Source organism: Ciconia boyciana, chromosome 23, assembly GCF_034638445.1.
Source record: "Ciconia boyciana chromosome 23, ASM3463844v1, whole genome shotgun sequence".
In the NCBI taxonomy this organism is placed as follows: domain Eukaryota; kingdom Metazoa; phylum Chordata; class Aves; order Ciconiiformes; family Ciconiidae; genus Ciconia; species Ciconia boyciana.
In genome coordinates, this window is record NC_132956.1 from 6871002 (window position 1) to 6897055 (window position 26054).

At 41.0% G+C, this 26054-nt stretch overlaps 1 protein-coding gene across 3 annotated transcripts in view; it reads left to right on the forward strand.

The window, feature by feature from the left end:
- The window catches only part of PPP1R12B (protein phosphatase 1 regulatory subunit 12B), a 126580-nt gene that overhangs the window by 23049 nt on the left and 77477 nt on the right, over nt 1-26054 (forward strand). For all 3 annotated transcript variants that reach the window (XR_012039563.1, XM_072845013.1, XM_072845014.1), the window contains exons 2-8: nt 10090-10220; nt 12310-12428; nt 15855-16014; nt 18450-18594; nt 20231-20305; nt 22797-22873; nt 23441-23586. Coding sequence is in view for 2 of the 3 variants with exons in the window: in XM_072845013.1 (XP_072701114.1) it covers nt 10090-10220; nt 12310-12428; nt 15855-16014; nt 18450-18594; nt 20231-20305; nt 22797-22873; nt 23441-23586 (853 nt within the window). In the remaining variant the exon portion in view is untranslated. The remainder of the gene's footprint in view (nt 1-10089; nt 10221-12309; nt 12429-15854; nt 16015-18449; nt 18595-20230; nt 20306-22796; nt 22874-23440; nt 23587-26054) is intronic.

A 26054-nucleotide genomic window follows, 5' to 3' on the forward strand; every position in this document is an offset into this window, starting at 1 on the left:
GTGAGTGTCCAATTGACCTTCTCTTTCTTTACAGCGGTGGTTCCTGTTTATCCTAAAAAAGCAGAGTTGGAAGCTTTGGCGTGCTGAGGGCTACCTCGGTGAAAGCAGATAATGTACCAGCCAGTGGTGAAGCGAAGCGTGGTGCTTCAGCATTCACTGGCAATACTATGGCTGCATAGCTAAAGCAGAGGTCCTGATAATTATAAAGAATTTCACAGACATTTAGCTAAGCCATCTATAGCCTAGTGCAGTAGATATTTACATCTACCTCCTTTTGAATAAGTTGGTGTCCCCAGTGCATATATGAAGGCGTGGAGAGTTTCAAAATGTGGCTTCTATTCAAAGCAGTTCTCCACCTGACATTTTGTGCTGCTATTTCATCTTGAAAATGCTACGCTCATGAAATAATTATGCCTTTGCACGTATTCCTCTCTTCCCTTGTGCTCTACTGGGTTTTTTGTTGTGCTAATCATTCTAAGAGATTTGTTGTTGGTTTCTTTTGATGACTGGCATGGATGCTGCTGAGTACTTCTAGCTGTTGTGGGGTTTTTTCCAATGGAAAAATCTGACATAATCCATATCACTTTTCCTGCTTACATGAGAAGTATGACTCAACTGCTGTTAAAAAATGAAGCAACATAGCTAATTAATCAGATGAGAAAATGAATAATACCCTTTTTATCTCATTTCCCTCCCTTCCCCCTGCTCTCTTTAAAACAGAATTTACCTCTTTCTGCTGTTTCTGATATGATTGTGTCAGAATTAGATTTGCACAAGGATTTTAAAGCATAAAGATTTTAAAACTGGGTTAATGGTACAGAAGTGCCCATGCAGGATATCGTAGCCATAAGGACACCCTAAAGCCAGGGCTGAGAAGAGAGAAGGGAAGGTAGAGAAGCTCCATGTTTTTGCAGGAGCAACAGTAAGAGCTGTTTTGTTGTTCCCAAAATCACTGGCGAGTGTAATCTGTGCTGCTGGAGATACAGGATCACTTGGAAGTGGAATTTTTGGTAGTGCCGGTTCTGACAAATGCCCCCTTAAGAGTAGAGCTGTGATCATGAGGCACAATGGCAAGGTCATACCTTCCAGTGCTGACAATCGCTAGTGGTGACAGTTGCAAGGCTATTTTGGGAGTGCTTTTCTCTTTGTTTTCTGTGAACTCCTCTCTCTGTGTTCCCAGATTTAACCCTGATGCTGTTCAGCTGTCATCGGGCTTGCCTTCGTTCGTGGAGCGCTGGCTGGTTTGCAGTATATGTTGACATCATATATTTACTCTTTGCATTCAGTGGAAGATTGACTCCCTTCATCTCCCGGCTAACCTTGTTCCATATATTTTAGACTTAGAACAGGAGAACAGTAGAGAAGTAAGTCTTGTCATTTAATCCCTTTGACTGTGACCTATGTGTTGTGACAGCATGACTTAACTGGCCTGCTAATTCTTCCAGCCCAGTGTCTTAACAGTTAATATTGCTGCTGGTATCAATGTCATCCTCTGGTTTGCAGTAATTCTTTAACCATTTCTAAAACTCCTCAAAAAGCTATAGTTGCACTAATCATATAGCATAAGGTTGTGGTCAAGAAAGCCATCTCAAGCCTCAGGTTAAGGAGTGACTTGGTAAATCTTGGCTCTTGGAGGTTTCTCATGTGACTGCTGGTAAGTCATTGAGGGTGGGATTCATCTCATCCTCTCGTAAATGGGTCTATGCTGGTCTGCAGGCAGTGGGAAAGGACAGATACTGTGAGGGTAATACATCCCACCTAGCTTAGACAGGCAACACCTTCTGGGTACGTCTGTTACTTTACACTTTGAAAATGTGGATTAAATAAATCTTGTGCAAGGCAAGGTGTGGGAACATATGGCAGGGGCAGGAGGGACCCTGGCAACCTGGACTTTAAACCTACTTAAGCTGTTGTGGGGGTTTCGGGTGGAATTCAAGACTGCATTTGCATGCGCACAGAGAATGTTCTGCTTTTAGTTTAGTGCTTTTTATGGCCTGTGTTCACTGCAGTAACTCTCTGGCTCTTCATTTAGCCCAAAGAAAACCTTTTAATCAGTTTGAGGGTGATGTGGATCTGTCTGATCTTGTCAAAAACAGTCCCGCTGGTAGTGTTAGGAAAGGGTGTGCTTGGTTTGTATGAACAAACCCCACTTTTGTCGCCCCATATCTAATGCAGAATCTTTTGTAGCTCATGGGTGGTGCAGCCTATGCCACCCAAATGAGTCTAGGTCAGGTTTCTAGCATGAGAACACCATTCGGGAGGAGAGAACTCGAGGCTTGGGCAAATAAAGTATCTGAGCAATGGAGGTGAGTCAGTTCTGGATTGGAATGGCTGCAGACACGACACAAATCTGTGTATGCTAGTCCTTCCCCACCATTGTAAAGTTCCCTGGATTTACAAAGAATAAATATGCGTGTCTGTGTTTGTATATATGTAGATATATGCACACGCATTCCTATATACACGCACACATCTACAGCCTGGAAGGCTGGTGAGAATTCGCTGTAGACCCTGCCCTGAGCAGGAGGCATTAGACTAGAAGTCTCCTGAGGTCCTTTCCAGCTACAGTGATTCAGTGGTATATATGTTGCAGTTCTTTACCTGACTGGCACTGTTGTGTGTTGAGAGCTGGGTGCTCTTTAAACAACTGCAGATGGTCCCTGCTCTGAGGATCTCGTCATCTAAAATATAAACTGTTTCACCATATGGAAGAATGGAGTGCCTTTCTGGGCAGACTGACATATGGAGAAGGGTCCTGAAGATCAGTGCAGGAATGCCATACAATGGACGTAGGGTTGTATGGAAGAATCTCAGAGGTGTTTGTTACTACTTTGACCTAAGAGTTACAGAAAATGGAATCGGTGATGGAAGAGAGGGAGGGAGACCATGTCAGGGGAGGGCTGGATATATAAAGAGCTTTGAAGATGGTATCAACACTTGATTTCTGGATTGGAGGAGAATCTGGTAAAAGAATTGATAATGAGGGTTTCATGAGCAATCTGGTTTAACAGCAGCATTTTGCACAGGCCAAAAGGTACCGCACTCCTGGAAGGCTCAAGAGATGAGTGCTGGAGTAATTAAGAAGAGATGAAGCATGGCCTCTTCTGGCCTGACATCTCTAATACTCAATTAAAAAAGCCAGCATGTATCTGACTAGCTAATTTACGTATTGTATTGACTTGTGACAAGTGGAGGTGCCAAGTATGATTTCTCTGTGGGAACCATGAGGATTGCTACCCGAGAATCTGACACAGTAGGATTACGAGATTTTCACTCTTCTGCGCAGCAGAAGTCACCGAGATAGGGTTCTGTCACAAGACTGATATATTCATAGTAGAAACACGTAACACAGGTGCCAAACAAGTGGCCCTTTCTTCTTTTCCCATCCTGCATCTTTCCTCCACCTCAAGAAAATGCATAGGTTCTCTGTCAAATTCTGACGGACCAAGGAGGGAGCACCAGGGAATTAAATATAGCCAAAATTAAAACCACAGCAGTTATTACAGGTTTCCTGGCTGACTTTGATTTTCAAGCTCTTGGATGCACACTGCTGCTATTTTATTACATGATCATATGACACAGGGTGATGTGACATACTGTTTGTAAACTAAATATTTACTCAATGGGGCTGCATTTAGAAATGCAATATGCTCTCAGCCACGTTCACCCCTGTTAGATGCGCTACTGTACGTGGTGCTACCGAGCTGTGGAGGTAGACGGCAGCTGAAGTGCCCGTGCTGCTGAGGAGCTGTAAAGCTGAAACGCTGACGAGAACTGTTCTGCCTGAAAACAGTTGCACTGAATGTTGTTTATGTATTTGTGTTAAACTAGCATAATACTGGGTAAGTTGTGGAGAAAACAGTTGTCTTAATGTGGGTGCCTGTGACAGCACTGCTGATGTGCAATTATTGCCACAGCTTCTGTGTTATTCTGGGTTTGTAACCATCCCCCTTTCTCCATGTAGAGGCAAAAGGTGCTTTTCTCCCCCCCCCCCCCAGCTGATCCCTAGCAAGCTCTCAGGAATTTGTCAGGTGGTTTAGTTGCTCTCCTCCCTGCTACCCTGTATATAGTGGGAATGTAACACCAGTCGTAGGCTGGGGCTTTGCTAGATGTGATGCACCCCCTAGAAAGTGAGCAGTATTGTACTGTTTACACCTTGTTGGAGCTCGATTCTTGGTCCTCTGAACCCTTCAGTGTCATCCCATCTGGCTCCTTTTACTCCCTGATCTTCCTATCTCTGGCCTGTGGGGGATGCCCAGGAGATATGCAAACCAAAAACCTTGGCAGGCAGTTGGTGCTGTTGCGTTGCTGATACTCATCAGAAGTTCAACGATGCTTGTGTGTTCTGTATGCTCTGAGGAAGGCGCAAGCACTAACAGTGCTATTATAATAATGAGGTTTCATTCAAGATAAAGATCAGATTTTGTCTGATTGTTGAACAAGCCTTGCCAGACGAGCAGAGTTGTGCAGAGTTGTTCTGTAACATTTCCTGGTGTCCCCCGTTTCATTATTGTAATGTAAACTTCATGCTTGAAAGAAGAATGCCTTGGCAATAGCTACTGGCAAAAAAAAATATGCAGCCAGTGTCCCTGGCTGTAAAGGGCTACACCTGTTATCTAAGAGGGGGAAGCTAATATGCCGTATCTGCAAATTTTAGAAACTGAGCACTTCCTCCCTATGGAAAAACTGCTAAATGCTGGTCCCCTGCCAGGAGCTGAAGGAACACCATGAGCTGTGGATGGAGACTTGCCCAGCGATGCCCAGGATTTAAATCATATGAGCCAACTTTCTTTGAGTGGTTAGTGGGTAATTCTGGGCACTGGATGCAGTTTGCATCAAAGACTGCTAAAACTGTAATACATTAGTGCCGTTCCAGAAGCACTCGGAGCTAACCAACTGCCAAGAAAAATAGAAGGATGGCAAGAGATTAGCCTGCTGAAGATCTCCGATTAGAGGGAAAGATAGTCACCGCATACTCCCACCCTGTCGCATCGCCTTGAAGGTTATATTATATCTTTTACAGAGAAAGAAGATAAAGAAGGAATTAAAAATTTAGAGACAAAAATGCTGTGCTCTGTAGTTAACCTTGCTTTTAGCCTCTTCTACGTGTGTAACCAAGAAGCTGAGGGTTAGCAGTGCCTAAAATTGAAAGAATTAAGCCTATCCGTCTATGTATTTTTCTTTATGGAAACCAAATTTCAAGGGCAATTTAGGAGAGGGAGTGTTTCCTCACATTAAATAACTACACACCGAAAAGGCAACGTTACTTCTCGACCACTTTTTTGACTTTCTTTCCTCACTTTGGGGGTTGGAGGGGCGGGTGTCTGCTTTGTAATATTGCTGTCCAATGTAGTTATTCTTGCAATGTTCCCAAGGAACGCTGTATCAAATAAAAGAGGAGAACTTTGCATAGCGATAGATCATCTCGGGTTACTAAACTTATCCACTCTCCTAAATTTAAGGTTGGAGGATTAATAGTACTTAAAAGGAGTAGATGTGTCCTCCTTTATTTCCTCTTTGTCCTCTTCTCCTTCCTCCAGTAACCTCAGGTAACCCATTTTGCTTAGCCAGAAGATGAACTTTACCCTCTCAATCTCAGTGAATGTATTTTTCTTATGTGATGTTTTGCAGTGCTTAATTTTGGCAGATATGCACAATAAAACATGCAGCAGAGATTTTCTGGGGGGGGTATCAGCAGTCAGGGCTCTCAAAAATTTTAGGTGGGCAAGTGTGTGCCCTGAGTACTTCTAAACAGTGAGAATTTCTGTTCTTTAATTTTTAGCTTGGTAAAATGATGCCATATATGAAACTGTTAATACCATTAATGTGAGTGCAAGTATGAATTCTGTGATAACATATAAGTGTTAATCAGTTGATACTTTAAAAGTCTACAGAGTAATACAATGCAACCCCTAAAAGCTGCCATTTAACGTCATAACTTTTATACATGTTTTCTAAAGTTCTTAAAGTTCAGAAGATCTTTAGAAATTACCAGTTTTACTCATTATCCCAATTGGTGGCCTCATAATTATTGCTCTAAGATGTGTTAAATATGTCATAGCATATATATTAAGATACAAGCAGCGTATTCTTTTAGGGTGTCTGACTAAAAAACGATGCAAATAATCCTATGCCTGGTAGTTTCTTACATGGGACAATGATGAGATTTTCAGAACTGAACAGGGGTTATTCAGTACCTCTGTTTGTTGAATGCCATTTTCTGAAACTCCTTCTCCACCTCACTTTTTAAAATCTTGGCCAATATAATTAGTATTATGTAATATTACAAAAATGCAAAAACCTCTTGCATTTCGATATTTGAAGCAGGCAAGAAGTCATACCTGCTAGTGTTAACACAGCCTCGAGTCATTTAAAAAACTGTTCATGTTGCTCAACCCGTACTCATTTTTATTCTTATGTGTCACTAACTAATACTAAAATATTTGCCAAGCAGTACCACATTGCTTGATCACATAACTTGAACAGCAGTTTTTCATGATACATAGGTGCAGAAGGGTGGAGTGAGGGTTATTTTTCTTAGATATTAAAAATACATTGCTGCTCCGTTAAGGACTTCAGACACCTTTGTGCTTGACTTTATCTTCGTGGCAAATGCAAACAGCAGGCATGAAATGCATTATGGTTCCCTTGGGAAAGCGAGCGAATGCCTGCTGTTGTCAGCACCCATGTAGTTTTGTCACTTTGTCATCGTTTTATCTCTTCAGAAGCCAGGCGAGTCAAATTACTGCAGATTTCTGTGTAGGAACAGGTGGGGTTTGATCCCATTATCCCTTCTGTTTCTAGCATGCATTCCATAGGAACCACGCGAGATGAGGACCAGCAGAACGACGAGGCCAATAACAGGCGGAAATTTAAAAGAAGGGGGGGGGCTCTTTTATGCCTCTAAACAGATACTTAATTTTAGAGTCCAGTATATCCAGTGGCTTGAGCAAGAACTGGCCTTTTCTCTTGGCCGATTCCCAGTATGTGCAGATGTAGTGGGTGTATTTGGGTGGTTTAAATGATAAACAATGTAAATATAATTCTCTATCAAATACATACAAAGCTCACAATATAGAGACATTCTTCAGTCTAAATTTAGATTTACACTCAAGCTGCAGGTAGTACTTAAACAAATACAGCAGAGCAGTAAGTATGCACAGGCATGAAACATCTACCTTGCTGCTTTGTCAGAGCCATGCTGATAAAATTCTTCTTTGAGGCTATAATTCTTTAATCAGCCAGAAGTGATTGTGCTCAAAAGAAACCACTGTGTGGGCGAACTTTTCTTGGCTATTCTCGGAGCAGTATGCTTTTAGATGAAGTCAGTTTTATTTAAAAAGTGATATGTAATAGTTGTGTTCCCAGGTCAAAAAGTAAATAACTCATCAATAAGATTGTAAGTGTAATTTATTTGAGGTGTATTGGGGGAAAACTTGAAGTATATAACAATAAATATGGGTGGCAATAAAATACAGATTAGCTCTGAGTTTTGGCAGGCTCAGACTTGAATTCCCAAAAAATTGCTCCTTGAATTGAAAAGGGATTATTGTGTTCCTCTGTGTATCCATGTCCACCTCTGTGTGCGTTACATCCTTTACCTTCCTACTGCATTTGAATGCATTGTTATGGACATAAGCCGCTAACAGATTTGTTTGCGTAGTTTGCGGGATTATGGAAATCAGGAGTGTATCCCTTCTAGAATATGTCTTAAAATTAATCACGTGCATATTGGGCACACATTAGTTCCCCTGTACAGTAGGAATATTTGGCTTGTGTTTCCTGCTCTCATCACCTGCCGAGACTTAGAGGGTACATCTGTAGTGCAGCAGGAGGCATCAGTTGCAGCAAGAAAAATTGTGATTAGATAGTAAGAAAAATCACCCACCAAGAGGATGGTGAAGCACTGGGACAGGGGCCCAGACTGGCCGTGGAATCTCCATCCTTGCAGACAGTAAAAGCTGGCTGAAGCAGGTCTTGAGTGACCTGATCTAACATCAGATTTAGCCCTGTTTTGAGCAGGGGGTTGGACCAGATGATCTAAATAAAGGAGGACCAAGGAATAAACCTTGCTCCTGAGGCTGGTGGTAGAACCTAGTTTGCATCCACATTGCTCAGACCTAACCATGTCTTATCCCATCGTGCTTGGACCTGGGACTCCTCCAACCTCAGTGTGATGCTCTTCAGTCCCCAAGATTTTTGTTTTGGGTTGTTGGGTTTTTTTGCAGTTTGACTGCCTGAAATAATCTAAGGGAAGTCCCCCAGAGCTGGGTTTACAGGACGAAGCTCTTTCCTGCCTGAGGGTGGGAGAGTGTTGATGGACTGAGCAGGGTGGACAGAACCAACCCAGGAGCAGTCTTGTCCATTCTGGGTTTGGAGCAGTCCCTGAAGTAAACTATTTCTAGAATTATGCTTGTCCTTTTCTGGCAAAGATTAAGGTAAACTAGTCTAAAACAGGGCCAGGAAACATGCTAACGCTTCAGCATAGGCTCAGTTGGGACTTGGGTGCTTGAGTCTGCTCCTGGGGCATCCTGTCCTAGTGCCATAGAGGTACCCTGTGTTTTCTTGTGTTTGCCAAGTAACTGTATTAGGAGTTAGTTTGCTGGAGCATGCTTCCTTAGAGTCTTAAAAGCTAGACTTCGGCATGGCTACTTGTGAACCAAGCAAATGTAGGAGTAACTTGTGTTTGTGGGGTAAAATGCTAGTTTGGGATTTGCACTTGTAGTACAAATAACAAGAGTTGTATGTCCTGGTATAGGGCATGCCTCTCCTTTGAAATAAGCAATGCAACATAGATGAACATGTTAGATAATATAGGATTGTCGAGGGGGCGGGGGGGGGAGGTGTTGGTTAGGGACAATTTCCTCTTTACTTGCTAGGATAGGAATGGATAGTCAGTAGTGCTCGTTTTAGAAGAACGATCATCTGGAAGTCATCTGACTGCCATAACTGATAGATGTGCCCACGTCAAGCTATGCAAAAGAATCGAGTGCTGAGATTTTGGAGGAATTTTGACCAAGCTGATTCCCTCTCTAGTAATGCGGAGCTAGGTTTCTCCCTGTAGATGGTCACGCAATAAAGGCCAGTCCTTTTGCCTTCTGGTCATGCTTGGTGCTTCTCAGCTGAGGCACATGCATTTGGATGTATGTATTAAATTGCCAGCTCATCCTTAAATAGCAGCCTCCAGTGAACTGTAAATGCAATGCAGAACGTGCTGTAGCCAGGAATTTGAGGAAGGAGGAATTCCACCGAACAGAACTGCTGAGACTTGAAAATCTAGCTAGGTTTTCTTCTGGCAACTTCAAAGCTAGCAAGTCTCTGTAAATGCAGGCTCTGGAATTAATACAGCAGCTAATAAAGGGTTGTCGTTCTCTTCAATAGCTCATAGGGTCTGTAGAGCTAACAGGGGAAGTTGTACTTTGTTCTACTCGGGAAAATGAAGAGATACTGCTGAATACAGAAGTTATTAACTTCTCTAAAATTCTGCTTTTGCTATGGTACATCTGTAAAGGGCAACATCCAGTATACAGATGGTCTGCTTTAGTCAGGCTTCTTGAGTTCATGCTTTCCCTGCTCATCCCTACCACTAGTGATACCTCATTTCATTCATTGTTATGACATTATTTCATTGACATTTTGAGGGAACAATGTGATCTAAATAAATACATAGCTTGCCTTGCTTAGAGGAATTTGATGCCACACCTAAAACTAATAGAGATATATCATTTTACAGTGCGCCCTCGCTCCAGGGAGATAACAGTGTGGGAGAGAGGAAGGAGACAGATCAATTGGTGAGAAGTAAAGCTTGAGCAAATTTAGAGGTTGTCCACCTGGGGACTCTCTGAGTTACAATTAATTTTTGAAAGTTCTGAAATTAATTTATTTGAGTTCGCAAATTCATGCTGCCTTAAGTTTTAAGGTGTGCTAGCTCACAGTGTGGGAAATTCAGCCCAGAAATTACCTACTGCCAATAAACTGCAAATGGAGGTTGTACACTTAATTTAACACCAACACCTTTTTTTTTTTTTCCTTTCTTTTCTCTTCAATCCTTCCCTCCCCTGGATGTCCCCCCCTCCCCTTCTCCCTCAGGCCTGTATAGATGAGAACCTGGACATGGTGAAGTTCCTTGTAGAAAATGGAGCCAATGTGAACCAACAAGATAACGAGGGCTGGACCCCTCTTCATGCAGTGGCATCGTGTGGCTATCTGAACATAGCAGAGTGAGTGAGTTTCAGGCTGTTCTGGGTATTTATAACACTTTGCACGTCTTCCTCTTCAGAGCAGGTACTCAGGCGATTGATGCTCTGAGACTTATACAACATCTTGGGAAGCAATGCTGAAAATAGATGCATTTCTCCTGTTACTGAATTCTTAATTTGTGAGGATTAAAGTGGAGCCTGCACCTGGTTGCCTTTTGCCGATCCCATTACAGTGACTTATGATTCATTAGATACTTAGCTAAAATACCAAGCAAAAGGGAAACACGATGGCTGACAGGCAGGCACACTAATACAGACGTGTAATGAAGCACAGCTCTGCTGCTGCTGACTGTCTTTGCTGTGTGCTTCTATCAGCGGGGAGCCCATGTAGAATTTTAAGTGTTACCTAAGAGCAATTTGGGATTTTATTCCTCCAACTGAAAAGAATTCTGTCTCTGTATACAATGTATGTTAGTGTAATTACATGCATATAGGTATTCTGGTGTAAACCCCAAATAGTACATACATGGCGTACTAGAAAACAATTCAAAGGGGGACTGCACCAATGCTTAACCTTGTTCTGAGGCTTTGCAAAGCGACTACTTTTTCTTACCATAGACAGGCCTATGTGAGCAGTACTACTTTTGAGAGAGAAATGCAATGTTCTGGACTCCGCAGTCACCAGTATGCCAACAGCATTGTTTCTTTTTTCTTCCAAATTCAGATCTCATGTTTCTGTTTCTTGCATACTGTCTGACAAAAGATGGAGAAGTAGATAAAAGTAACTGCTTGTTACTTAACCCACTTACAATTGGAGCATTATCTTCTTTTATTTTTTTTTGTTTTGTTTACAACACAAGATACTGGGCTCAGTTTGGACATAACCAGGTGAAATTCTGTGGCCTGCCATAGAGAGACTAGATAATCTAGTGAGTACAAACATAAAATACATGTGAAAGAAGAGACAGTAAATATAATAGAGTTTTGTCCAGTAGATGTTTAGAGCAAAGCAGTAACCTGCTATAAGTGACTCCCAACAAAGATTTGACTCTTCTTGGCACAGTTTCTGATTCCAGGGTTTGAAATAACATTCTGCATCTGATCTGAGCGTTCATTATGCTCACAAAGGACTAACAGTCTGTTTGTCCCAGAGAAGATACTGATACCAGACTACTTGTTGTGCACCAACAAGTTGCTCTGAGAGTTTGAGAGCTGTTCAAATATATGACCTGGAGTGCTAGAGTAACTGTAACCAAAGAATAGGCAAACGTAAATGGTAGTTTCCCAAGTGAAATAATTTTTCTGAGATAAAGGCTGTATTATAGGTTAGAAGAATAAAGGAAGACAACAGTATTTCTCAAGATAGTCCTCTACAATATATACTAACCAAAAAAATATCTTCTGTGGCTCATTTATTTCTGTGTTGTGCTCTTCCTGGAACAATTCTTAGCTCTTCAGATGATCCTTATCAGTTTGTTTTTTCTTCTTCCCAAATACTGGTTCTTCAAATGAAAGATATTATTATTCTTTACCAGTCATACCATGCTTATGTATTTAGTCCACCACAGCTACCAAAAAGTTACCAAAATTTGGATACTGATAACTATTTGTTAAACGCATTGAAAATAAAACAAAACCAAGCAAAAATATCTTCTCCTACCTCACCCTCCTAGATTTGTGTGTTTAAACAGATACTCTTTTTACTTCCCAGAATTTCACTGGTTACAAGATGTACAAGCCGAAGAAGACATTAATTGTTCTTGAATGAACTTTTGGTATAGTTATAAAAAGACAAATTAAAAAATTGATGTTGGCTTGGCTTATCTTTTCCTTTTTTTAAAAAAAAGCGTAATCTGTCAGGTTAGCATAAGAACTACGGGTATTTGAATAACTATAAAGAAACAAAAACTATGAGCCACTGACCAGGGACCATGCATTTAACAATGAACTTTTTTTAGTCTAGAAATTTGATAAGAATAAGATACTCATTTGGTAATTGAACTTGAATGAGAAAGCCAAATATTTTGTTCCGCTGCTTGATTTACTATATAAGTTGCACTGAGGCCTGCACACAAGGTCTAATACATTGGTATGGATCTCATTCACGTAGGTACTTAATTAGTCATGGAGCCAATGTGGCTGCTGTGAACAGTGAAGGTGAAGTCCCGTCTGACATCGCAGAGGAAGCAGCCATGAAGGACCTGCTTCTGGAACAAGTAAAGAAACAAGGTAAATCAGTAGTGGGCTTGAATATGTGAGAGTTAGACCTCTAAGAGTTTCTACATGAAAATTCTATTGGCTTACTGTCTATAGGTGAAGAGGTCTGAAATCTGGCCCAAGAGGCAGCAGACAAATTTTGCTTTGGTAGCAGAACAGTGGAAGAGATGCAGACGGTTTGTGGTGTGCAGTCTCTGTCCTTAGGAGGATTCTTCAAAGCAAGACACTGCAGTACTGAATGCTGATTCATTAGATCTGTTTGCTTTTAAAGTGAGATTTAATTCTGACCTCTCGTATCAATGAAAGGTCTTGTTTCACTAAGACTAGATAATACAGAGGTGAGATTTACAGCCCTGCCAAGAGTAGGGACCGGGAAATGAGTATGCCTGGCCTGGAGTGACCTGCTTTATCCTGATCCTTCCCTAGACGACTTCTGCAGCCCATCTGCTCTGCCATTTCCCCTTTCTCGTCAGGTATGCCTGTCTGAGGGGCTGCTCTCTGTGCTGTCCCTGCAAAAATATCACTGGTAGAAGAAATGTCTTGGACAGCGTAACTTGTGTTATAATTCAGAAATGCTTCAGCAGTGTAAAATTTTGTTCATACTCGTGAAATTAATCTTTGAGTGGTTAGGTGTCTGTACATACGTGTAAGAAGTTTAAACCCTATCTATGAAGTTAATCAAGAATGTTTTTGAAGGATGCATTTATCTCATCTATGTGGGAAGTGATGAGCTGAGGCAAATTGAGCTGATACAGACCAAACTATCCACACTGGATAGGTATGGACTGCGTATCTAGCCTTGAGAAGAGAAAGGTGACAGGGATCTAATTGCTGTCCTCCACTGCCTTGAGAGAGGCTACAAAGGCGATGGGGCCAGACTCTTCTCAGAGCTGCACAGGACAGGATGAAAGGAAAAAGTCATAGGTTTGAACAAGGGACATTCTGACTGCATATATATATATATATATGGGGGAAAATGTTTCCCAGGAAAGTGCTGGAACAAGGACCCGAGGAACTTGTGGAATCTCCATCATTGGAGTTAGTCAAAACTCAGCTGCATTCATCTCTGAGCAACTTGATCTGGGTTTGAGGTTGCCCTCCTTTGAGCAGGGATTTGGGCTAGACACCCCCAAAGATTCTTTCCAGTCTAGATTATTTTATGACTGCAGGTTGGTGTTGGGGTTGTTCTCATGCTGGATTGAATCCAGTCCTCTCAAACAGATGTATTCTGCTTGGCACATGAGGGTTACTTTATTTTTGAAGCTATTTTCAGGTAATAGTTGGGAAGAGATCAGTCCCTTGCTACTTTGTCAACCATGTTACTGTTCCACTGGTGAGTTTGTAGCTGTCCATCTGAGAGCTAGTTGTTATTTGTGTTCGTGTTCCTCTTGGAAAACTGATGCAGGGTCATGTTCCTTCTCCTAAATAGAAACTTTTCACTTTCTAGTCTAGTGGTATTTGTGACAAGGTTATTCTTATTTTGTTCCCCTTTTCCCTCCACTTTGAAAGAAGCTTAAATAGCCCTCCTCCCTTATATTTAGTCTGCTCACGTATTTAAAAAGAAGAATTGTGTCTACAGTCAGCGTTTGTTTTACTGGGCTGTCCAAACCATGCCTGTCTCCTCTCTGCAGCCAGACTTCCTTGGATGCCCAGAAAGACAGAGATCCTTTCTTTACATCCGTGTAACTTGTCTCTCTTTTAAAGTGGGTATCAAGAACCGTACATGGTAATAACATGGTTGAAACCTTACAGGACTTTAAGGCAGTAATTCTGCCTCAGCTGCAGATATTTTGCCTGACACTTCTTGAGATTCTGCTGGGCTTTTTCATTGCTTCACCACATTAGCGGCATCCTGCAAAGATGCCCTGAAACAACCATCTGTCTCCACCGAGAAGCTTCCCATTGACACAGTTTAAAAGGATCATAACTGCTGGAGTAAATGTGGTATAAACTTTAAATAAGCGTCCATCCAGCTCTGTAGCCTGTCTTTCAACGGTAGCTGTAAGCGGATGCCTGCTGCAAACTATAACAACAGGACAAGTGTGTACGATTCCCCTCCCAAACATTTTCCCAGCCTCTAGCCACTGTGCCTCAAGGAATTCCTGAGCCAGATGGGCTTTCTGTGTACTTGTGAATCCCCTGTGGCTTTCTGTTCATGAACTTGTGCAGTCCTTCTTGGGAACTCCTGGCATGTATAGTGTTATGTTTAATAACCTCAAATTTGTCTAATCCTTATTCTGAAGCCAGTTGTATTTCTAATCTTTGCAACATCCTGCGGTAGTGGGTTTCACAGTTCAGACTCTGAGTTGATAAGTGTTTTCTTTTGTTCTGTTTTAAACCTAATGCCCCATAATTTAATTGGGGATCATGTCGTTCTTATACTGAAAGAACTAATCCATAGGGACAGTTGCTCCCCAACACCCTTCTTGATTTTTGAGATTTATCATCTTCTCCTTCATGTTTTTTCCTGAATCAGTGAGCTCTAGTCTGAGTAATCTTGTATGGAGCTGTATTGTACTTCTGATTGATAATATCATTCTTACATCACCTCATTATCATGAAAACTCCACTTAAGAAAAAAGTCTAAGATAGTTTTGCCTCGTGTTGGTTTGGTGACAATTGACACAGCCCATCAGCCAGACCCACCTGGCCTCTCCACATCGTAGCAGTTGTTTCCTAGGGTGGGAAATTTGTCCGTCTTGTTATTGGAAAGCGCCATAGTCCGTGTGTCTGTTATGCCACATGTGTGTATTGATGAACTTACTTGATCTGGCTTCATCTAAAGCAGATCTCTTAAGCCATCGGAGTAGGGTTTTTTGGCCTTCTATCCCCAAAATGATTTAGAATTGTGTTTTGTTAGAATCTGGTGATTTGCTGCTCAGTGGAATTAACTAAGTATTTCTTGTGGCGTGCCTGGCACGAATGGCTCTGGTTCAGTACAGATCTCTGTATGTGCAGCTTGCAGATTGTACTGAATTTTGAGTGAGCATACAGTTGGGGTCGTGCTGCTCTTGCAGGAGACATCTTAGGATCATCTCCTCAGATATTCACTGGAGATTATACTCTCACTGTAGTTTAATTCAGTTTGTTAAGCTGTTGTTCATGACTTTTTGTTATTTCAGTCTAGGACGCTGCATATTTAGTATGCAATTCTTCCACCCATAGTTCACAGTTCAGCTAGTAGTTAGTTGGGCTGTTTTGCAACCAGTGGCTCAGCTTTCAGATTTTTTTAAGTCAGACAGCTTTGACGTCTCTATCAATGACGCAGGAGTTCTCTCAACTCCTAGAAGATGCTTTTGCTGGTGTGTGTGTGTGTGTGTGTGTGTAAGATGACAAGTATTTACTAATATTGTATAGCAAATGAAACACAGGGTAAGTTTAACAAGTACATGAGAGCTTTACCTTGATAATCTCTTCTTCTGTGCTTCACCCTCTTAGGTGTAGACCTAGACCTGGCAAGAAAAGAAGAGGAGCAGCAAATGCTACAGGATGCCCGACAGTGGCTGAACAGTGGGAGAATTGAAGATATAAAGCAGCCTCGAACAGGTGCCACGGCTCTTCATGTTGCTGCAGCAAAGGGCTATTCTGAAGTCATGAGGTAGGAGCTCCTTCCCAGGGCCGATGCATTGAATTAAGGCTGGTTTTCGTAAGGAACACATCTAGCTTTATAGTTGAGAGAAATTTGTTTCATACTGAGACTTTCAGGTTGCTATTTCTCAAAAGGCTCTGTAGATTTATGTGCCCAAACATAGCGGTTCACCTAGAAATACATAGGGACTGGAAGATTCCCTTTCATGCCTCCAGGCCTGGAAAGCGATGACACCTTTTCGGAGAGTGAGACATAAATTAGAAGGTTTAATTTTCACTATTAGAATAATAGTTTTAGTACTAGCAAGTTAAATGGTATTAGGGGATAAAAGTATAATTTCAGCCTACAAAGAGACAATACATGCTACATGACAATCAAACACCCCAACAGTTTACATGACCAGTCTAGTGGAAAAATGCAATGTCCACCCCTATCTCACTGTCCCCTGCTCCTTAATGCTATTGCTCCTGCAGCCGAGAGCAGGGACAGAGGGATTCCAACATGTAACAGTTCTGCTTCTACTGCTCTGGCACTAACGAGCTTATTATGACCATAAACTTGCCCAATGTAGTGTTTCCTGGCAATAAAACATTAATATTTTTACAGGTAAGGTCAAATTAAGGTTTCCAACAATAAAGCTTTCTTCTCTACTCTATGTATGGGTGGAGCTGCCCATAAACATCAACAAGGTTACTCTATTGCCCACATTAAAATTCTTTCTGGAAGTGTTCATCTATCTTGATCCTTAATTTCATAGTTTTAAGTGACATGACTTGATGTGTAAGAGCTGTTTCTTATCAAGCTCTAGTAATTTTGTTGTTCTCCATGTTTCCTATTTGTATGCATTCATTAGAGCTTATAATTGAGTTATAAGCTCTCTGTGCCTGTACCATGCCCAAGAACACTAATCTAACACAGCTCACGTGGAATAGAAATGTAATATCTCCTGAATTTGAGGTGTTGGTCCCGTGGACTTTTAGTAGAGGGTTGTATATCTGATACTCGTCAATGAAGGCTGCGTTCACTGTTTGCAGGGTGACTAGTTCTGAACAGCTACTCCTTGGCATTAATTGTTATAATGATAAACAGATCTCACGGAGCGCTGACATTGTTTCACTCTTGTGTATTTTATGGCCACCCTGTAAGCTCAAATACAAAGCTTCAGTGACTTAAACCAAAGGGGCTGAAAGCCAGGAGCTAGCTAACTCTCAAATGAGATGTGGAATTTGTGACCTTGAGTCTCTTAGCAGCTATGTTCCTCCCTTTTGCCAACTGGAAAATCAACATAAAGTCAGCACCTAATTTAAAATTTCTTTCACAGAGAAACACACTGCTGCTATAGGATGACTGTGTTTTATTTAGCACAGTAACGCATCAGTGTAAAGCTGCAGGAGTTTCAAAGCTGTTGGTGCCATTCTGGGCTCGTGCTGGATTTCCCTTGTGCTGCAGAAGGGTGGCTCTGGATGGTGGAATTCCCCACTGTGGAAATTTTCAGTAGCAGTTTTACCAGACTTGCAGAATTCCCCTGGGACGTTCTTCAATATTTAAGCAACTTGGGTAATAGTCAGTTTTGATACGTGAGCCACTCAGTACTGTCATCTAATCACTGGTGTACCAGTGTGCATGTGTCTCTGAAGCTTCAGACTACAATTGACTCTTCTGTTTGTTTTGCTTTTAATTATTCAAGCTCCAGATGCTATGCAACACTAGTGCTCTGGTCTGATAGAGAAGAGAGCGGGTCGAAGGTGCACAGCAGTAAATGTGATGTGAGGGTGTTCCCAGGCAGGTTCACTTGGGTAAGGTTTGCTTTAACTGTGCAAGGACTAGTCTGCATTGATGCATTTTGGGTTGTTTAACCCCAATATGGGTTATTTAACTTACAAATTTCACATCTGTCAATCACAGTAATGTCACTGCTTCTTACCTGGCAGTTCTGCTGGCATCGTCTCCTTATGGACGGTATGGCCTTGTTCTCTGGTAGAACCAAGACTGAGCTCCAGTTACCAAATGTCCTTTTCATGCCAGGTGCTGTTCTTGGCTCCTTGTTATGGAGGTGGCAGTCTGCAGAGGTGTTGTTTGTTTGCTTAGTGCCTGAGTGAGTCTGGTGTGTCTCATCCATTGGAGCAGCAGTTCAGACTGGGTCACCGATGCCAGGTTAGAAATTAAGGTGTTCTCCCAGTTTAGGACATGCTGAAAGGGAACCTTATCAATTAGACACATTCCGGCAGGCTTTACAGTGAAGTCACTTTTCTTTTTGTTTACTGCCCTTTTCTGTTACCGTTACAAGCACATCCAGTGGGATGTTGCTTGGATGAATAAACAAGTTAAGAAACTACTGGCTTATTGTGAACCATGTTACCTACTCTGTAGCTCATGGTGTGAACTCTTCTGTGTCGAGAAGTCATTCTTGGGTGGGCAGAAATCAGTATTGCTTCTTTCCTCAGGCTCTTGATCCAGGCTGGGTTTAATTTGAATGTCCAGGACAATGACGGCTGGACTCCGCTGCATGCTGCTGCACACTGGGGAGTGAAGGAAGCTTGCTCCATCCTGGCTGAGGCACTGTGCGATATGGACATCAGGAACAAGCTGGTTAGTATGCACAGATGATGTCACAACTTATGCAATGTATTTTATAGCCAGATGAATATCAAGTTTATTGCCTACCGCTTGATCCAACACCATGACAAAGTTACAGGGTGAGCAGTTCTCCTAGCGCGTGCACTGGAGCATTTAAAAGCATCAGAAAATAAAGAATCTTGACTGGAGGAAGGCAGAAGAGATTTCAAGTATTACTGGAAAAGATCAGTGATTAAACTTTAAGACCAAGACTGTAAGAAAGGATGGGGGCTAATCTTTGTCTTCCTGTTTTAGTGTAATCCTGACAAATTAAACAGCAACAAAGACGACAGTCTTGGAGTGCAAAATAATATGCTAATATTAAGGTATAAGGCACTGAAAACTAGTGAACCCTTGAGAAACTGGCAGCTCTAAATCTTTCCTGTTCTGCTATACTGGTCATAAAAAGGGAAATTTGAAAAATTGACTCAGATTCGTGAGAAATGAGTACAGAAAAATAGGATGGAAGAAACAAAAAGAAAAGGAGAAAAAATATTCCTCTTCCATCCTAACAGTTAGACGGTTTTCCTTGAAGAGCCTGTGGATTTTCAAGAGCTGACGTGTGCTTGTCCCGGGTTGTTCTTTGTGTTCCCCTCCCTGCTGCGATGTCCAGGCAGTGTCTGTGAACCGCTTCCTGCTGGAGCGGATTCATTTGTGCCGTGGCTGCTTCTGGGGGAGGAAATGAGGTTGTGTGTACTTGGAACAGCACCGGGGAATGAAAGCAGGCAAGATAATTTGATAAGAGAAACGTGGCACTGTACGGTTTGAGTGCATCTCTCTTTACTGGAAAGCGATGTAAAAGAAATGGCTCTATGAGAAGGAGGTGAGCTCTTTAGCGTGGTGAGCTCTTTGGTGTCCAAAATACGGGGAATCTTTTTTGTTTTAAGTGCCATCAGGTGCTTTTCCAAAGTGTTCAGAATGTGTGTGGGTTTGGTATTGTGCTAGAGTTGAAAAGAAACAGACACAGTTGTATTTGCTGCATTACCTGCTCTTCCCTGTCAAGGATTGTTACCTTGCTAGGTCAGATGGCCAAGGCAACCTGTGTTCATTTGATCACTACCCATCAGGTTTCATCATGTGTTGTTAATGAAATGGTTATTATAGCTTTAGTTACGGTGAAAATGTAACTGATTTCTTGTTTTGTGCCCCGAAGTAATTTTTCTGGTTTGTTTTATTTGTAAATGCCCATGGATGTGGAAATGGCTCCCAAATTTTTTGGCCTGCTGGTGATTGGCAGCCTTTCAGGAGGTTCAAATACACGATGATACAGTAGAACAGGTTAATCACATTCCTTCTCAGTACGAGAGTGTCCTTTTTAGAAACCTGGAAACTCGAATATATTAGTCCTGGCTGTTAGATTTGAGCAGCAGCAATCGGGGAACTGCACTTCCACGATTAAGGTTGCTCTGGTCATGGATTGAGTCATAAAACTACCATCACTCTCGCGTGGCTTTCCCTACTCTGGAGTGAAAGAAAGTATGTTACTCAGCATTTGGGGAGGGAGGATGTGGAGCATGTTCACTTTTGTTCTTCACTGGTAAATGGTGATTTTTTGAATATTAACACCATGCTGTATAGGATATCCTCTTGTCTTCTCTTCTTGCATCAGGGCCAGACACCATTCGACGTGGCTGATGAGGGACTAGTTGAGCATTTAGAAATGCTGCAGAAGAAACAGACTGTGGTGAGTTTCTGGCAGATCATTTTCCACCTCTCCAATTACCTTTTCACACACGGGTGTTCTCTAAGACATATGGTGTCAACAGACGCAGGAAGCTGAGGCCCAGCTATTTTTTTTAATGTTAGTCATTTGGAATCTTTAATTACACTGATATTTTTAATAGCTAGAAGTCTAGAGAACTGGATGACTGCATCAAGAAGGTCAGTAGAGTGCTGACATGCAGAATTGTGTAAACTGGTAAGGAATGTATAGTTCATCTTTGGAATTGTTGTTACTCTGCGGTTACTTTTGTTAGCTGGCAAGCTCTCTAGCATCAAACTGCTCTTTTCTTAATGAGCGATTACCCAAGTCAACTTTGTGTTTGCATCTAAGGAAATACGCTGTCAGTGTTGAGGAAGAGATCTGTTACCATGTCTGCCTTTCTTACAATAGGGAGACTTTTGGTTGAGTGAGAAGAAATTATAAACTTCAGGGAATTCCAGACTAAAAAAATTGGTGATTTCAAAACCATAATAAATTATGATTTCATAATGCAATGGAGATATTGGAAGGGGTTATAAGCAGGAAGTTGGCATAAAAAAGGAAAGCAAAAATATATCTTGATCAAAGGAAAGCCAGTCATCAAGCCAGAAAGTTGGTTTTGGATTGCATTTTTTCCTATTTCATCTATTATCTCATTTGGGTGCTTCCAAAAAACAAACCAACCTTCTTTAAAAAAAAGTAAAAATCAGTAAGTATAATTTAAAACGTTGGATTCAGAAACAGACATAATGAGAACACTGCTGATAAAACCCAGTAAAGTATTTTGAGGAACTGACAATGTGGGTGGTAGAACTCAAGCTCTGATCATAACACAGCTGCTGTCATCCTTAAATAGCATCCTTAGCATTCACAGAAACTTTGTAAAAATTAATCAGCTTCTCCCTAAATGAGGTGTTGATAAATACTATCGGTGTTGTATTTTGGATTTCCTCCAATCTCACTACACCAGGATTCTGCAGATAATTGCACTCCTCAGAAGAAAAGAAAAAGAAAAACAATGACAAGAATTTTTTTGGATGGGTGCTAGCCCATTTTTAGGCCCGCTTCGCAGGGGCTAGCAACCCCCCTTGTTCTCTATATAGTAGCACTATATAAAGGTCTTCTCTATTTATTAAATTAGTGTAGCAAGCTATAGTAGAACTGGGAAGAAGAGAAGAATCCAGATTTTATCACACATTTATTTTTTTTAGTGGATATGATTTTTTTAATAGAAATGCCATTTTATCATGTGTCTTTCTCATGTGCCATTTTTAACACTTAAATTAGAAAACTTACATTTGTTAAGGATGAAATACGCAGTTCCACAACATTCCTCCAAGTACATTATTTCACTTTCAAAATGGCTCTCAAATCAGATATTTTTTTATTATTTTTTTAAATCTAAAGCTTGTAGCGGAACAATATGCCATCCTAAAAGATTTGCTGCTGTTATTGGAGAGGAGAGGGGATTTTGTTTGCTAGAAGCAATTAATTTGATTTGGGTTTGGATTTTTTTCCCAATCTCTGAATTACCTGTGAATGGAGCAGGCTGTTTCCTGCACTTCCCTTTGCTGTGCTCCAGCAGTTTGTTCTATCTAACAGCATGCTGTACCCCAAATTTTGGCTCTTTGCTGGGCTCCATGTAGCTTTTCCCACATTCAGAATGTGCAGAGCTTTTGCTTCTTGTGCCTGATGTCAGCTCCTATCAAAAGAGAAAGAGTAAGTAGGCTAGACATGACACAAAAGAGGCAGTCTTAAAAGTCGGCCTCTAATTGCCGTCCCTTTTTCTACCTCAGCTGTGTCTGTGCTTCTAGAAGATACTGAAACAATTTTTTGGTTACTGTTTTGTCCATCAGTGGTGACAAAATTCATATTGCTGCTCTCTGGGCAAAATATTTCACTTGCTGCGGTGATCACAGGTATTCTTGTGCAATGACTTAATGCTGGCGTTGGAGAGATTTAAGAAGTGACCCATCCTTGTGGGAGATCCATCGGTTGCCTGTACAGGGCATACTTGAATGCTTTCCTCTGAGAGCAAGTAAATAATAGCTACAAAGGCAGCAAATTTTTAACTGAATCTAGCCTGATTTCATGGGCATACAAACAGATGTGGACAGACCTCCAGCGCTGTGTCTGCATGGGCAGATGCAGGGCAGTACTGTGGAAATCAGGATTTGACTCTGGGTCTCGGCAGGGACTGCTGCAGTCTTCTCTGAAGGTTTTATTAAATTGCAGCTTGAGTCTAAGGACATGCTGGGTGTGTAGCTGTGCCCTTACGGAGCTCTAGTCCAAGACATCCAGTGCTCTTGCAGATGTGCATCTGTTGAATTGTCTCGTTAAACAAATCCACAGTATTTTTTGTCTAACGAGGTTGGGATGACCTTATGCTGTGGTAATTATTGGATTGTGCTGAGGTGGCTTGTTAAGATGTCTCTTTTTGTTCTTTCTCCAATCTTCTTGGACTTTTTCACAGTTGCGAAGTGAGAAGGAGATGAGGAATAAGCTAATTGAAGCTGACATGAACGGCAAGCCTCAAAGTGGACTCTTCAAGTACGTCTCTTTCCTCTTTGTTGAAAAGAAGCTGCACAGAGAGTAGTGGGAGACCAGCTTCATCTGTTAGCAGTCAGCTGGCCTCAGCTGGCTTAAAAAAAAGTTCAGTGCTGTTCAGGTTCATTTTGTGGTTTCTTTTAAATTTGAGCTCTCTCAAATACAATTTTAGCTGTTTCTTAACATAACCACTGAATGGTAGAACAAGGAGTTGGGCTGGTGCCCCAGCTTCTGCTCTTGCTGAGTAGCAATTTGACCTTTGGGCTGAGAACTGCACCTTTGCAGTTGCACAGAGCCACATAGCCCAGCTGATGGGTTGCGTTGCACTAGGAAAAGAGACACCATATTTTTTTGGACCGAGAAATGCTTGCAAATTTAGGAAATAGAGACTGGTATTGGAATCCATGGAAAATGGGCAGTACTGGAAGTTCTGGGAATGTTGAAGCTGTAGATGGATTTTGTCCTTTTGCTTGTTCTATATGTAGCAAATCATGTCTATATGTTCCTGAGAAGAAGAACTCAGAAATAACTCGCTCACCTGGCAGTCCTTAAAATTTCTATATCTTGCAGCAAAGAGAAGATTCTTTATGAGGAAGACACGCTGAAGTCCATGGAAATGGAGGAAGAGAACAAGGACTCTAGCAGTTCTAGTTCTGAAGAAGAGGAAGAAGCTGAAGAAGATGAAGTTTCAGAATCAGATGCTGAAAAGGAATCAGGTAAGACTTAGTACAGTCTTGGATTTAATTAAAAAAAAAATTAAAGAAAAAAATCTGCGGATAGTATTTTAATTTCTGCTTCCAGCTCACTTGAATTTAAGATAACACATTGTTCACAGGTTGTTCTTAAACAGTAGGTTTTTTCTCGTTGGCCAGTTTCAGGATGAACACTTCAGTTACTGCAAGATGGTAGAAATGCAATTGAACATATAGGAAGGTAATAGCCTGTTGTATTTGGATCGGAGAAATGAAATGAAGGGCTGAAGCTGTTCTGTGTAATTATAGAGATGAGGAACTTTTTTCTGACTGTGGTGTATAATAATTTCAGAACATAGTGGAAAATAAGGATTAAGTACATTGAGTCACGTTAGCCTTTACATTATAGCATATTGCTGGCATCCTACTTCCTTCGTTTCAATCTCATTCTTTTTCCATAATTTCTAAGGCTTCCTTAATTAGTTTAAACAGTGTATAAGTGCAGCACAGGAAGTTTAAATAATTTTACAGTAAGCCAAGACTTACTTGTACTTAATATTTCTGCAAAGAGAGATGGATCTTGGACTGCGATGTGTTTAATGGTTAAACTACTTTTAACATCAGCTTACTTGGCCTATATCCCAGTATACTGATAAATAAGTCCTTGCAGAGAAGTGTAGTATAAAGTTTTGTCCTGCTTCTTGTGCCAGTAAAATTATCACCTGTGTTCTAATTGTATCAATTACTATGTTTATCGCATGAGAGGTGTTGAGATCTGGGCTGGTCTTTGCAGAGCTGGTAGTTTCAAAATTTATTTGGGTATGGCAGTAACATGGTGAAATAATCTTTTGGCTTTTAAATCCAGCCAATGTAGTGGAGAAGTCAGTGGTAGAAACAGGCATGCAGTAGAAGTCACATTTATTTGCTCCATAACTCAGGGTTTTACTAGACAGCAGCCCTATATAGCCATGTGCCAATTCTTGTAAACATGGTAGGAACTTGACCAAAAGACCTCTAACGTATGTACAGCTATAAGAAGTGGAGCTCTGTGGTGTTTAACTGATGCAGGAGCAGCATAAGATCCTTCAGCAAGGAAAGTGCTATGGCACTCAGCATTAAATTTTGTGTAAAGCCAGAGCAGGTCTCTTTATTGAGTTAATTCACTGAGCAAAGCACATTATACTAATCTATTTCAAACCACTAAAGCTAAAACAAATCGAAGACAAAAAGCATTCAAGTAATGATTAAGCGTCAAGCTTCAGGCTTTGTTACCTGTGCTCTCCTTTCCTAGAGAGATTATTGGCTCCTTTGAGAAATTTCAATCAGAATTGAACCCTTGCCTTGTAAACTTCTCAAATCTCTAATAAAATGAACATGAACTTGTCCAGCTGGATGTAGACGTAGTTGTCAGTTGTTGCATATGTGAATGGGGTGCACGTTTTCATTACTCTTTTTAAAACAAGGTTCATCAGATAACATCAGCCCACATGTTATAGCAGGACTCCAAAGAGAAGTAGGGATGAAAATAGCTTTTCATAGAAAATTATAAATGTCACAGTATTACTAGTTTCAAACACAATTATGCTTTATTATCTGCTAGACATTTTAAATGCTTGGACAGATATAGGAGGCATGTTTTTGAAAACATGGAAATTATTTCCTTATTCCTCTTCATTTTCTTCTGAGATTTAATATTCACATAGCTCTGTAATTTTAAGCAGTGCTGGACAGATAGAAGATGACTGTTGTCCTAAAGTGTTCAAAGTCCAGATGAAGGAAGAAAAAAAGCCAAAATACTGTTACAAGTGATATTTTTAAATCAAAAAAATTTAACTCCTTTGGTAACTGAGCATAAGGCAGGACAACGTAGAAGCTGGCAGTATAACACAGAAGTTTATTTTGAGGGATGTTTTGAAGGGTCTCAGGCTGCAATAAATTTGTGGAATTTGCAGAGACTGTGGGAGGAGAAGAAATTTGAAGAAGTGAGCAGTGAAATTGTTCGAGTGCCTCAGAGTAGCATGTTTCTTAATCTGTAAGAAATTTGTGTTCTTCAAACAAAAGAAGCTAAGTGCAGTAATGCCATTTTATTAATCTTGAGGAAAATTAACAATTTGGCATTGGGTTGCATATAAACACGAGAAAGATCAGTATCAAATTCTGTGGTCATTATCTGTGCTGGTAACTATTACAATAGGTAATTGTTGTGAATTAAAGCAGGCCAGGGAAGCTTTCAATGTTTAAAAAACCAAAGCAAAACAAAAAAAGAACCCCCCAAAAAACCCTTAAGAAAAATTACATTTGTGCCAGATTAGAGAACTAAATTTTCAGTCTCACCAAATTTGTTTTGGGGACATTGAGCTAATCCTGACCTGTTTCCCTTGATTGGAATTCATAATGTTTGTTGCTGAAATTTTAGTAAAATAAAATGCGGGATCTTCCCCTAAAGACAGCGATGCCTATGGCCATGCAGTCTCTCACGCTGCTGGTACAAG